Raw genomic sequence first — 14,401 nt, 5'->3', positions numbered from 1 at the left:
CTCAGCCTCCCAAATGCTGGGATTACAAACATGTGCCACCATACCTGGCTTTAAATTAAAAAAAAAAAAAAAAAAAAAAAAAATTGTGGTACTGGGGATGGAACCCAAGGGCATTCTACCTCCAAGCTACAACTCCTAGCCCTATTTTGTATTCTTTATTTTGAAACCGGGTCTAAGTTTGCAAAGGGCCTAAGTAGCTGAGGCTGTCCTTGAACCACGACCCTCAGGTCTCAGTCTTCCAAATGCTGGGATTATAAGCTTGTGCCACCACGCCCGGCTTATTATTATTATTTTATTTTTTGTGATACTGGGGATGAAACCCAGGGCACTCTACTTCCAAGCTATACCCATAGCCCTATTTTTTAATTCTTTTTTTTTTGGAAACAGGGTCTCACTAAGTTGCAGAAGGCCTCACTAAGTTGATGAGGCTGGGCCATGATCCTCCTGCCTCAGTCTCTCAAGCACAAGCATGTGTTAGCATGCTGGGCTTGAACCATGGAAATTCTGAAGTAGAGTTGAACATGAATATTTTGAGATATTTACTTTTTATTTTAATTTAATTCTATGGTCTTGGGGATGGAACCCAGGGACATTCTACCTCGGAGCCACACCCTCAGCCCTATTTTTTTATTCTTTATATTTTGAAATAGGGTCTCACTGAGTTGCAAAAAGCCCACTAAATAGCTGAGGCTGTCCAAGAACCACAATCCTTTTGTCTCAGCCTCCCAAATGCCGGGATTACAAGTGTGCATCACCACCCCCAGAAGAGATACCTTTAACATAAAAGTATCTATGAAAATGGAATACTGGTGACAAACTCATGGACACTGAAGGCAATGCCACATTTTAAGGAGAAATCAGGAAATATGAAGACATAATTATTTCCCTTCGTCCAAGGTTATAGATCCTCTGAACCCTTGGCTTAAAACATGTACAAAACAAAATGAATTATAGGAAACAATAATTTTCTTTTTGTTGATGCTGAGGATTGAACTCAGGGGCATTTTACCTCTGAGCTTCACCTCCAGCCCTGTTTTATTTTTTGGGAAACAAAGTTTTGCCTAGTTGATGCCAGAGTCATTGGGTTGCTGAAGCTGACTTTCAACTTGAAATCCTCCTGTCTCAGCTTCCCAAGTACTGGGATTACAGGTGTGAGTAATCTACCCCTGACTTCATAATTTTTTTAAACTGACAAAGCACCTAATTTAAAAAGAACTTGGATAAGAAAATCTTTTTACCTCTCTCGATTAGACATTGGCTTCATCTGTAACTGGGGGGTCAATCTTGTTGGGGTATTGATGTTTTCACTGGGCTCTTCAGAGAGATGGCCTCTCTGAAAAACAGATACAATTACGGGAAAAAAGAATCAATCAGAAATCTCCTCCAATCTCTTTTTATTCTAGTAACTGCCTCAAAGCAGCTTGTGAAGAGCTTTGCCAGGGAAAGGCATGAGATCATTATTCACCCTTTTCTTCAGCTTGTGCTTCGACTTCCTCTTTTCTTTTGACCGTGCAGACTTCTTGTGTGTGGTCACAGGCTGGCTGCTTTTGCTGCTGCTGAGTCCATTCATGCGTTGACTCTTGCCTCCGATGATTCCTCGACATTTCTCAAAGCCACACTTACAAAGTTGCTTTTAAAGGAAAGAAAATACTTTTTAAGTCTGCAGTCTCATTTACAAGTACAAAAAGGATCCAAGTTCTGAGCATTTGAATACGCAAAGTGTGAATTTTGAAAATACATGAGAATAACTGACTGAGAGTATAATAAATAGGAATATATTTCCACTGAAGTGGAAAGGAAAGACTAAACCTAAGAAAAAAATCTACCAAAATAGAAATGACTGGAGACAAAATAATAGGGTAACCTGGTTCTTCCGGGTTCTGAAACAATAAATGAGACCCATGTATCACAGACAGGTGGAGTAAAAAGTAAAAACTCTCTTCTCCCAGGCACTACTCAGTGGCTCCAAGTCAATGTCACTGCAGACACATATTACAAAGCATTGAAAAAGACTGTTCAACCTCCCTCTTAGATTTATTATTCTTACCTGTTTCTCAACATTAAAAGAATGAAAGTTGTAATCATAAGTGAGTTCTGTCCCAGCTGGCATATCTTTAAGTGCATATAGTCCAATCCGGTAAACTCCATTAACAGACCTATAAGATAGAACAGATTTAAAGGCTGGGATTCTTAATATCATGCCTGAAAAGCAGAAAAACTGGTACCATCACTAATTTCTTTCTTTTTTGGTAACTGGGGATTGAACCCAAGAACACTATACCTCTAAGCTACACCCCCCAGCCCTATCTATCTATCTATCTATCTATCTATCTATCTATCTATCTATCTATTATGGTACTGAGGATGGAAGCCAGGGGTATTCTACCTCCATAAATAAAGCTACTCCCCCAGCTTTATTTTTTATTCTTTATTTTGAAACAGGTCTCACTGAGTTGCAAAGGGCCTAACTAAGTAGCTGAGGCTGTCTATGAACAGCGATCCTCCTGTCTCAGCCTCCCGAATGCTGGGATTATAAGCATGAGCAACCATGCCCAGCTTATTATTATTATTTTATTTTTTGTGATACTGGGGATGAAACCCAGGGCACTCTACCTACAAGTTACACCCCTAGCCCTATTTCTTAATTTTTTATTTTGGAAACAGGGTCTCACTAAGTTACAGAAGGCCTCACTAAGTAGCTGAGGATGTCTGCAAAGCACGATCCTCCTATCTCAGTCTCCTGAATACTAGGATTACAAGTGTGCGCCACCATGCCCAGCTCTGGCTTATTTTCGAAGCAGTCTCAATAAATTGATGAGAGTCTCAATACTTGCTGAGGCTGTGCTGCAACCTGCGATCCTCCTGTTTCATCTGCCCAAATACTGAGATTACAGATATGCGCCACCACGCCCAGCTTGTATAGTCACTAACTTCAAAAATGCTTTTTCTTCTGTATCCAATTATTAGAATCCAGCTGAGCTTGGTGGAGCAGCCCTGTAATTCAAGTACGTGGGAGCCTAAGATAGGAGTATCTCAGGTTCAAGACCAGCTTCAGAAACTTAGGGTGAGTCTCAGAATTGAGACCGTATTAAACCAAACAAACAAACAAACAAACATAGGGCTTAGGGGCATAGCTTGGAGGGAAAATGCCCCTGGGTTCAAATCAAACAAAACAAACAAATCAACGAAACCCCAAACAATTATTGTAGCTAACATTTTTCTGCATTTTAAATTTCTCCTTGATTCTTTTTCTTTCTTTTTTTGGGGCACTGGGCATAGAACCCAGAGGCATTCTACCTTTAAGTTACACCTCCAGCACTATTTTATTCTTTTTACTTTGAAATTAGGTCTCCCTAAGTTGCAGAAGGCCTCATTAAGTAGCTGAAGCTGGCTGTGAACCTGTGTTCATCCTGCCTCAGCCTCCCAAGCACTGGGATTACTGCATGTGCTACCATGAGTGGCTCCTTAATTTATTTATTTCTTGATGGTACTGGGGATGGAACCCAGAGCACTCTACCTCGGAGCTATACTCCCAGACTTTAATTTTATTTTGAAAAACAATCTCTCTAAATTGCTGAGTATGGAGCTAACCATGGTGGCATACTCTTGCAATCCAAGTACTTGGGAGACTGAGACAGTATGGCAAGTTCAAAGACATCCTCAGCAAGTAGTGAGACTCTCATCAAACTAGTGCAAGACCTATTTCCAAATAAAAAATACAATCAGGCTGGCAGTATAGAATGAAGGCAGAATGCCTCCCGGTTCAATCTCTAGCACCCTCATTGCTCATTCAATTCTTCAAATATAAAGTTTTTCAGGAAAATCAATAAATAAATGAGTGTATTCATAAAAATACTACTATACCATAATAAAAAGTAACCACTCAACCAGATAGGTGAACTGCAAAAATATCATGCTAGATAAAAGCCAGCCAGCAAAGAGTACACATACATGACATTCTAGAATAGACATCATTGATCTAGTATGACAGATGTCAGATCAGGGTTTGCCCTGGTAGATGGAGGAACTGTATGAGTCAAAGGGAACTTTCTGAAATGATGGAAATATTCTGTATTTTCACAGTCATATAGATTACCCGTGTGTGTGTGTGTGTGTGTGTGTGTGTGTGTGTGTGTGTGTGCGCGCGCGCGCGCGTGCATGGGGGGGGGAGGAGAGAGAGAGAGAGAGAGGGAGGGAGAAACAGGCAGGCAGGCAGCGACAGACCGGTGGTGAGCCCAGGGCATTCTACTTATGAGCTACATCTCCAGCCCTATTTTATTTTTATTTTGAAATAAGATCTCACTAGGTTGATGAGAATCTCACTATTTGCTGAGACTGTACTCAAACCTGCAATCCTCCTGTCTCAGCCTCCAAAGTACTGGGATTAAAAGCATGTATCACCATGCCCAGCTATATATGTACATTTAAAGATTTATGCAGTTACGCATGCTAGTGCACACTTGTAATCCCAGTACTTGGGAGGCTCAGACAGAAGGATCACAGGTTTGAGACCAGCCTCAGCTACTTAGTGAGGCCTTCTGCAACTTAATGAGACCCTGTTTCAAAATAAAGAAAAAAAAAAAAAAATAGGGTTGGGGATGTAGCTTGGAGGTAGAATATCCCTGGCATTCAATCCCAAGTACACACACACACCCCTGCATTTTCCTATATTTATATATATTTATATATATAAATATATATAAATATATATTTTAAATATAAATATATATATAATATATATATATTTATATATTATTTACCTCAATTTAAAACACTTACAAAAAAATTAAGTTGTTCATAGTAGCCTCTTCTTGTTTGTGGTGCTCAGGACAAAACCTTGGGCCTCACCCATATAGGCAAGTGATTATCACTGAGTTACATCAGCAGCACATTTTTTAAATTGTTCCTTTGATATATTTTCCCCCTTCTCAATTAGATGCTAACCATCTGAGAAAAAGTATCTCATATTTCACTCATTTTATAAATTTGTAATATAGACTGGCTGACTAAACTGATATGAGATGATCTATGTAATGTAACACAGTGCCTGACATATAGAATAGGGATACAATAAATACTGGTATTAGTGTAGTCATTACATCTTCCTGGGAATGAGTCATCAGAATCTGGTATAATGGAGAAGTGCCTAAGATGCTTTGCCTATAATGCTTTATACTCTGCTGAATTCCTGGCCTAAGCTTGCTTCCTTACCATTTTTGCATTTCACAATTTGGGTCACAGCTGTGATTGATGAATCGGGCCTCATTTCCCATGCGGTAACTGTCAATCACCATACCACTATCGAGGTTCAGGCAGTAGTGGTCACTGTGATTATGATACTGCTCAATCATTCTATTCCTGAAGAGGAGAAAAAGGATGTAAAACCAACCAGTTAATAAGTTGAAAGTAAATTTCAGATCTTTCAATTCTCTTCTAATCTTGTACTTTTGCCATTTTACTACTGTACCTGAACTCCTGCTCGCTGACAACCTCCCCTAGATATTCAATGATGAACTGCCCAGCTTTTAGTGGTTCTTTGGTTCTGATTCCCCAACCTTTCTCCTCAGCTCGAAATCGCTCTAAACATTGAACCCACTCATGCCTCTGTATCCTCTGGTTACAGCACTGCTCACCACAGGGGCAAGTGTTGGGGGAACACTCAGCAAAGATCATTCTAGAAAGGAAAAAAATAATTGTACATCAATTTCTGTGATACATATTTTACAACAATTTTTTTTTTTTTTTTTTGGTGGAACCCAGAGGCTTTCTACTTCCAGGCTACACTCCCAGACCTATTTTATATTTTATTTGGAAACGGGGTCTCCCTAAATTGCCAAGAGCCTCACTAAGTAGCTGAGGCTGGCTTCGAACTTGTACCATTCTCCTGTCTCAGCTTCCCAAATACGGGGATTACAAGTGTGCCCAACACACCTGGCTCATCTACCCCTTTATTTTAAAATAGGGTCTAAGTTGGGGAGGGCATCACTCAGTAGCTGAGGCTATCTGCGAACCAGGATCCTCCTGTCTCAGCCTCCTAAATACTAGGATTACAAGTGTGTGCCACAACACCCAACTTCAAATTTCAGTTTTTAAGTGATTAAAAATAAAAAATGTAATTATTTATACAATCAACAATATGGTATAGTGGAAAGAGCATGACTCTTGTAATAATTAGGTGCACTTATTTATTTTCGTCTTACTGGGGACTGAACCCAGGGACATTCTACCTCTGAGCAATACCCCCAGCCTCATATTTTATTCCTTAATTTGAAACAGGGCTTAAGTAGCTGAGGCTGTCCTTGAACTTGCGATCCTGTCTTAGCCTCCCTAATACTGAGCTTATAAGCATGTGCCATCACACACAGCAGAATCAGATGTATTTTAAATTCTGTTTGCCGAGCGTGGTGGTGCATGCTTGTAATCCTCTCACTTGGGAGGTGGAGACAGGATGATTGTGCAGGTTCAAAGCCAGCCGCACTGGCTTAAGAGACCCTGTTTCCAAATAAAAAAGTATAAAAATAGGTCTGGGAGAGTAGCCTGGAGGTAGAAGGGTTTCTAGGAACCCCAGTACCACCCCAAAATAAATAAATAAATAAATAAAATTAGGTGTTCATCTCCAAAGTGTTTGCAATCTGGAGCAATTTATTGTCACAATTATATGTTCCTTCATCTAGAAAATTTAAAACTATCACATACTTCATAAAACTACTGTAAGGAAGAAAGGAATTAACCAATGAGGCTGCAGCCATAATTTCACAGACAATAAAATATTATGTGAATAAAACAAAGTAATGTTAGCATCTAATGAAATATACTTTTAATGGTGGTCCATGCCTGTTATTCCAGTACTTGGAAGGCTGAGATAGGAGGATCAAAGGTTCGAGGGAAGCCTCAGTAACTTAGTGAAACCCTGTTTCAAAACAAAAACATAGCCGGGTGTGGTGGTACGCGCTTGTGATCCCCATGCTTGGGAGGCGGAGACAGGAGGATCGCGCAGGTTTGAAGCCAGCCACGCTGGCTTAAGAGACCCTGTTTCCAAGTAAAAAAAGTATAAAATAGGTCTGGGAGTGTAGCCCGGAGGTAGAAGGGTTTCCAGGAACCCTAGTACCACCAATAAATAAATAAATAAACAAATAAATAAAATAAAAGAGATCTGAGGGTATAGCTCAGAGACAGAAGGTCCCTGTGTTCAATCCACAGTACCACACACACATACAAAGAGAAACTATTTGAAAACTCTCTGGACATATGGTGCTCCCGAATATTAACTCAATAAAACATTAAATCACCAAAAATGAACCGAGATATGAATATTTATATTTTTGGCAGTGATTTATTAAACATTAACTCAGTATTTTATGAGTTGTGTATAATAATATATGGATGGTCCTACAAATGCTTATATATTTCCTACATGTAATTTTTCTTCTGAGAATAAGGGTTTAAAAAAGTGTAAGAGTTTCACTGCAGTGAGGTTTTCAGTTTTGTTTTGGCAGTACTGGAGATGGAATCCAGGAGCATTCTACCTCTGAGCTACACCCCTAGCCCTATTTTTTATTCTTTATTTTGAAACAAGGTCTCACTGAGTTGCAAAGGGCCTTACTAAGTAGCGAAGGCTGTTCTCGAACCAAGATCCTATCTCAGCCTCCCGTATGCTGGGATTACAAGTGTGTGCCATCACATCTGGGAGCAGTGAGATTTCCAATAATAAGACACTGAAAATAATTTAAATGACCAACAATAGAAGAATGGCAAAGTATGGCATACCAACTCATGGATGATAACGAAGTTCTGGAAAGTGATGAGCTGTGGACCACATCGATACATACCAGTGTACATTTAAGAAATATTTGTGAGTGAAAATATCAAGGCAAAAAACACTTTCCATATACCAGCTACTACTACTCTGTAAAGATGTGAATTTATAGTGATTCAAGCAAGGCAGAATTTCCTAGCTGGCATGCTGAAGAAGAGAGAATGAAACACTGGTTCCCTCAGCCCACAGACAGTTGGCTGGAGACTGGGCAATCAGTTACTGTTGGCTAGGAAACTACCCGGAACAGGAAGTATTTATGTAAAGTTCACTGGTTAATTTTTGCTGTGAATTTGCTTGTTTTGAAACTAGCATGTTCGATCTCCACTCATATGTCTCCAGACACTTCCATTCTGGTATTTCAATTTTTTTTTTTTTTTGTGGTACTGGGGATTGAACCCAGGGGTATTCTACCACTGAGCTATATCCCCCAGCCGTGTTTTTTATTCTTTATTTGGAAACAGGGTCTCACTAAGCTGTGGAGTGTCTCACTAAGTATCTGAGGCAGCCACGGATCCACATCCTCCTGTTTCAGCCTCCCAAGTACTGAGATTACAAGTGTGCACCATCATGCCCAGCTCAATGTCATTTTAAACTAAATGGTCCCAAATGAAAGTCATAATTCTTTTTTGTGTCTGTGTGTGGTACTGGGGGTCGAACCCAGGGGCATTCCTTTTTAATGCTTTTATTGGCACACTAGAGTCCCACATATAGTGACATTGACAGTGACATACACGCACACAGCACTTGGTGGGCCTTTCCCTCATCTTTCTACTTTCCCCTTCCCTTCCCAATATAGAGTACTGGGATTGATGCTGATATATTTACATATGTACACACAGTTGAACCTGGGGGCATTCTATCTCTGAGCTACACCCCAGCCCTATTTCATTTGTACTTTGAAACAGGGTCTCGCTAGGTTGATGAGTCTCACTACTTGTTGAGGCTGTCCTTGGGCCAGCGATCTTCCTGTCTCAAAGTCATAATTCTTATCTCCAAAGTAGACCTATACTTTTCATCTCTAACAATAGCATCACCATTCAGTTAACATCAGTGACTCAGTAATCATGTACAAACCCGGGTACTGATAGCTCCTCACCACAGTCTTTCTACACACAATGCTCTTCCTCTTTGCCCTCACTCCAACTCTCCTCTCCTCTCCTCACCTGGAGCCCTATGGTGTAGAGGAATCAGTTACAGTACCTATTGAGGCAGTCATCCACACAGCCCTTCCTGGTGTCATCATCTGGCTTCTTACAGTTACAGGTGGTAGCCTCGTAACCAGATAGGGGTTTGACATCAACGTAGACATCTTGAGAAGACAGTAAAGAATACTTTGTGAACATAATAATTTTTCAAGTGCCAGGCTAAAAGAACATTGATGGTATGGTGGAAGAAAAAAATAGGTCCCAAGTTACTCACTTGAACGGATTTTTTTATACAGTGGGACATCTGGTTTTTTATATAGCTAGAAGAAAAAAGGAAAGAAAAATCCTGATATAGCATTGAACTTCATTTTACATAGAGGTGTATTATTCATTTTAGGGTTACTGGGGATCGAATCCAGGAATGCTCTACAACTGAACTACTCTCCTGGCTCTCTACTTATTTTTTTAAGACAGGGTCTTGATAATTTGCTCAGGCTGGCTTCAAATGTGAAATCACCTCACCTACAGGGTTGCTGGTATTAACCAGGTGGGTGCCACTACACTCAGAATTTTTTTTGGGTCATACTGAGGATTGAACCCAGAGACATTCTACCTATCAACTACAACCCCAGCCCTGTTTTACTTTTTATTTTGAAAAAGAGTCTTGCGAAATTTCAATATGCTGGCTGTGAACTTGCAATCCTGTCTCAGCATCCCAAGTAGCACGATTACAGGCATGCATTATTGTACCTGGCTAAGAAAAGTTATTTTGAATTGTTTCTTCAGCATATTGTTGGATAGAATTAAAGAAAAATCATACTGAAGATCAAAGCTATTCATTTGAACAAATTAAAATTTTATTTCAGCGAGGTGCAGTAGTGCACGCTGGTAATCCTAGTACTTTGGAGGCTGTCACAGGAAGATCTCAGGTTTGAGACTAGCCTCAGCAACTTAGCAAGAATATCAGCAACCAAGTGAGACCCTCTTTCAAAAAAACATTTATAGGACTGTAGATATAGCTCAGAGGTAGAATGCATCTGGGTTCAATCCTTGTACTAAAAACAAAACCAAAACTAAAAACAAAACTATATGCTTCTATCAGAAGCAAGGGACTTGAGGTATGATTCAGTGATAAGAATATATGCACGGCACGTGACACCCTGGGCTCAACCCTCAGCAAGGAAAACCTAACTAGAAGCGCACATAGGGCTTGCGTACGTGGTCCAGGTAGGTATACGAAACTAAAAAGGAGTAAGGAGTTGAGACAGCAGGATTGGAGGTTCAAGGCCAGTCTTGACAACTTAGTGAGGTCTAACAACTTGGTGAGACCCTGTTTCAAAATGAAAAATAAAGAGGGCTAGGTTTGGTGGTGTATGCTTATAATTTTAGTACTTGGGAGGCTGAAAACAGAAGGCTCAAAGGTTTGAGGCCACTCACCAACTTAGCGAGACCCTGTTTCAAAATAAAAAATAAGTGGGGCATGAAAGAACATGCCTATAATCTTGGTACCTGAGAGGTTGAAAGGGGAGGATTGCAAGTTTGAGACCAGTCTCAGAAACTTTCAGTAACCTAGTGAGATCCTGTTTCCAAATAAAATATAAAAAGGGACTGGGGTGTATCTTGGAGGTAGAATCCCTCTGGGTTCAATCTCCAATACTCTTCCCCTCCCCCCCAAAAAAGAAGCTGGGCATGATGTACACACCTGTAATCCCAGTAGAGGAGAATCACAGGTTGGAAGCCAGCCTCAGTAACTTAGTGAGACCCTGTTTCAAAATAAAAAATAAGATGGGTGTGGTGGCGCACAACTGTAACCTTAGTATTGGGAGGCTGCGACAGGAGGATCTCAGGTTCAAGGACAGCCTCAGCAAGTGGCGAGACTTATCAACCTTGGCAGGCCCTGTTTCAAAATAAAAATAAAGTAGGGCTGGGGTTAACATGGAGGTAGAATGCCCTTGGGTTCAACTCCAACACCACAAAGAAAAAAAAATTAGGGCTCAGGGTATAGCTCTGAGGTAGAGCACTCCTGGGTTTAATCCCCAGTACAATAAACACACAGATAAAATAAAATAAGGCTTGAGCTGAAGCTTGGAGGTAGAATGCCTTAGGGTTAAACCTCCAATAAAAATAAGATTAGATGAATAAATTAAAAAGGTGAATACCATGGGGTTACAGCTATTGCCTCAACTGGGAATTACAATAAAATATACTTTAAGCTTTATTTAATTTAATGACTAAAGGGGAGAGGGCAGGCAGAAAAAAAAAAAAACACGGAGCTATCAAGCTTTAAGAAGACATGATGGGTCCTTTATTAATATGTCTGACTATTTACTAATACTTTGGATTAATTGCACCATGAAATTTCAGTCCTATGTTCAGAGTGTTGCCTCCATTGCTAACGACCAAGAAGGCATCTAACACATTGACACTCTAACACTTCAAGAAGATCATCAAAGAAGAGCAAGGAGAGGGGAATGCCAATTGCTTCTGGCTATCCAAAGTTAATCGTTGGCAGCATTTTGGCAAGACACAGAAGCCTATTCACATCATTGTATGAGTCCTTCTATTTCTTAGTGGTTGTTCTCAATATGGGCCTGGGAGCTATAGCATATTAAAAAAAATCAGTGGGGGAAACATCTCAATTAGGGATAAAAGCAAAAAATAGGACCATCCTATTTTTAATTATCAATATATTTAAAAGGTCTTTTAGGATTAAAAGAGTGCTAAACATTTCCCTGCATCCTTTGGTAGGAAAATGTCTTTTCTATGTAAAAAATAAATTCCAAACTGATGGGAAACAGCCAACAAAAATAAAGCCAGCAATTTCTTAGGACTGCTGGCAGCACATCCAAATTCTCCTGAGACCTGCATCAAATAGAATTCTTACCAAACAGAATCTTTGCTACCAAAATAAAAGCCTAGAATGACAACAAAAGGTTGCCTAGTGAAGTAGGAACTTACTGCTATTTTGCAGTGTGAGTGAAGGCAAATAGGTCACATTAAATATGGATGCAAATTCACTTTTCTTAGTCTCTAACCTTCTCAAGGACACTTCATACTATCTCCTAAGATGAAAATATAACAAGAAGGCAGAACAAAAGACTCACATTTCTGCCCCTCCATTCCCTTACCACTTCAGATGAATTATGGTAAAACAGGTCTTTTTACCTGATTGTGTTTCCACTGCCAGAGGATGTCATATGGAAGCTGGAAGTCAATTCTCTTTTGTCTTAGATACTTTCCTGAAACAAAAAACACTATCAATTTCAACACATGCTGAACTGATGCATTCATACAAAGGGATCAAAGAGCCATCATATCTAATATGGAGCCAGGCATGTTGGTACACATCTGTAATCCCAGTACTAGGGAGGCTAAGACAGGAGGACTGCATGTTAAAAGCCAGCCTCAGCAACTTAGTGAGGCTCAATTTATAAATACAGAATAAAATAGGGCCAGGGGTATAGCTCAGAGGTAGAATGCCGGGTTCAATTCCCAGTACCAAAAACAAAACAAAAACTAGTATGTACTGAAAGAAAAAGATTTAATTTTTATGAATTCTCTTAATTTGACCCAAAGTATCTTTTTTTTTTAGTTAAAAAAATTTTTGGTGGCATTAGGGATTGAACCCAGAGGCATTCTACCTTTGCATTACACCCCCAGCCCAATTTTATTTCTTATTTGGAAACAGGGTCTTGCTAAGTTGAAAAAAATCTAACTACTCGCTGAGGCTGTCCTTGAACCTGTGATCCTCCTGTCTCAGTCTCTCACATACTAGGATTACAAGTATGTGCCACCACATCTAGCTCTTTAAAAATTTGAAACAGTCTCACTAAGCTGCTGAGGCTGGCCTCAAATATGATCACCCTGTCTCACTCTCCCAAATACAGAGATTACAGGAATGCACCACCTCGCGCCGCTCCATCAATTTTTAATTTCATCTTCCTTCTATTATACATACTCCATTTGACATATGCTTAAGATATGTTTAAATTTTACAGTAGTTTAGCCAGGCATGGTGGAACATGCTTGTATTTTCAGTGGAAGGCTGAGACAAGATTGTAGATTTGAGGTCAGTCTCAGCAACTCAATAAGACTTTTGTTTAAAAAAAAAAAAAGGGTCAGGGATTCAATCCCAAGGGGGGATAAAATAAGCATATATATTTATGTTACCAAATATATATATTTATATTACTATATATTACCAAAATGAGCTATTATGAAGTTAGCTAAACAGTAAGACTTTTGGATTATTAAAATTAATAATCACCTGCTCTTTCATTATTATTATAGTGTAAGGCTGACTACAAAAAAAGAGATATCTCATTTTAAATAACTTAAGAGTTCATATAAATTTATGATCTGTTAATAGTTTTTTTTTTTGTGTGTGGTACTGGAGATGTAACCCAGAGGCTTTCTACCTCTGGGCAACACTCCCAGACCTATTTTTTATTTTTGTTTGGAAACAGGGTCTCACTAAGTCCCGGAGGGCCTCACTAAGTAGCTGAGACTGGCTTCGAACTATGTAATCCTCCTTTCTCAGCCTCCCAAGTAATAGGATTACAAAGAGTGCACCATACTTTTTTGGATTTTTTAATTTTTTTGATTATAAAAATTAATAACCACCTGCTCTTTTATTATTATGTGTAAGGCTGACTACAAAAGAAGCGATATATCATTTTAAACAACTTAAAGAGCTCATATAAATTTATGAGCTGTTAATAGTTTTTCCCCTACCTTTGCTTTTTTTTTCTTTTGATGGTACAGGGGATGGAACCCAGGGGCTTTCTCCCTCCTTTTCCTACCTATTGATTACTGGTCCACCTGTCTCCCCCGCCCCTCTTTTGTTGTTATGTAGGAGACTGAACCTAGGGCCTCATATATGCTACATGCTATGGAAGTATTCTACCACTGACCTGCATCCTTAACCCTTGAAATACTAATTTGAAAAGCCATATGCTGGGTGTGGCACTACACCCTTGTAATTCCAGTACTTGGAAGTTGAAACTGGAACAGTGCAGGTTATCGGCCAGCCTCAGGCATTTAGACCCTGTTTCTGTTCAAAATAAAGAATAAAAAATAGGGCTGAGGGTATACTCCTGGGCTCAATCCCTAGTACCACAAAAACAAACAAAACACACACATACAAACAATGTAAAAAGTAAAACAGGGCTGGGGGTATTACTGCCTGGGAGCCGAATGCTTAAGTACAAACCAAAGTTTAAAATAAAAAAGTCAATTCTATTTTATTTTATTTTGCGGGTCTGGGGATGGAACCCAGGGGCATTCAGCCTCCAAACTACACCCCTGCCTATTTTTTATTTCTTATTTTGAAACAAGGTCTTTAAGTTGCGGAGGGCCTCACTAAGTAGCTGAGACTGTCCTCAAAGTGCGATCCTCCTGTCTCAGCCTCCTTAATGCTGGGATTACAAGCGTGTTCCAC

At 39.6% G+C, this 14,401-nt stretch overlaps 1 protein-coding gene across 2 annotated transcripts in view; it reads right to left on the bottom strand.

Moving 5' to 3' along the window:
* Positions 1 to 14,401, bottom strand: part of ASH1L (ASH1 like histone lysine methyltransferase) — a gene marked incomplete at both ends in the record, with an annotated part of 106,786 nt that overhangs the window by 27,253 nt on the left and 65,132 nt on the right. The window contains 8 exons of one of the 2 annotated variants that reach the window (XM_080691920.1): positions 1,239 to 1,333; positions 1,466 to 1,630; positions 2,048 to 2,156; positions 5,212 to 5,358; positions 5,468 to 5,674; positions 9,017 to 9,125; positions 9,236 to 9,281; positions 12,127 to 12,215. In XM_080691920.1, coding sequence (XP_080548046.1) covers positions 1,239 to 1,333; positions 1,466 to 1,630; positions 2,048 to 2,156; positions 5,212 to 5,358; positions 5,468 to 5,674; positions 9,017 to 9,125; positions 9,236 to 9,281; positions 12,127 to 12,215 — 967 coding nt within the window. The remainder of the gene's footprint in view (positions 1 to 1,238; positions 1,334 to 1,465; positions 1,631 to 2,047; positions 2,157 to 5,211; positions 5,359 to 5,467; positions 5,675 to 9,016; positions 9,126 to 9,235; positions 9,282 to 12,126; positions 12,216 to 14,401) is intronic. The other variant, XM_080691921.1, reaches the window with a different exon arrangement.

The sequence above is a fragment of the Muscardinus avellanarius genome (genome assembly GCF_963383645.1).
Source record: "Muscardinus avellanarius genome assembly, chromosome: 3".
In the NCBI taxonomy this organism is placed as follows: Eukaryota; Metazoa; Chordata; class Mammalia; order Rodentia; family Gliridae; genus Muscardinus; species Muscardinus avellanarius.
The sequence above is the reverse complement of the archived record's forward strand: the minus strand, read 5'-3'. Positions and strand labels throughout refer to the sequence as shown.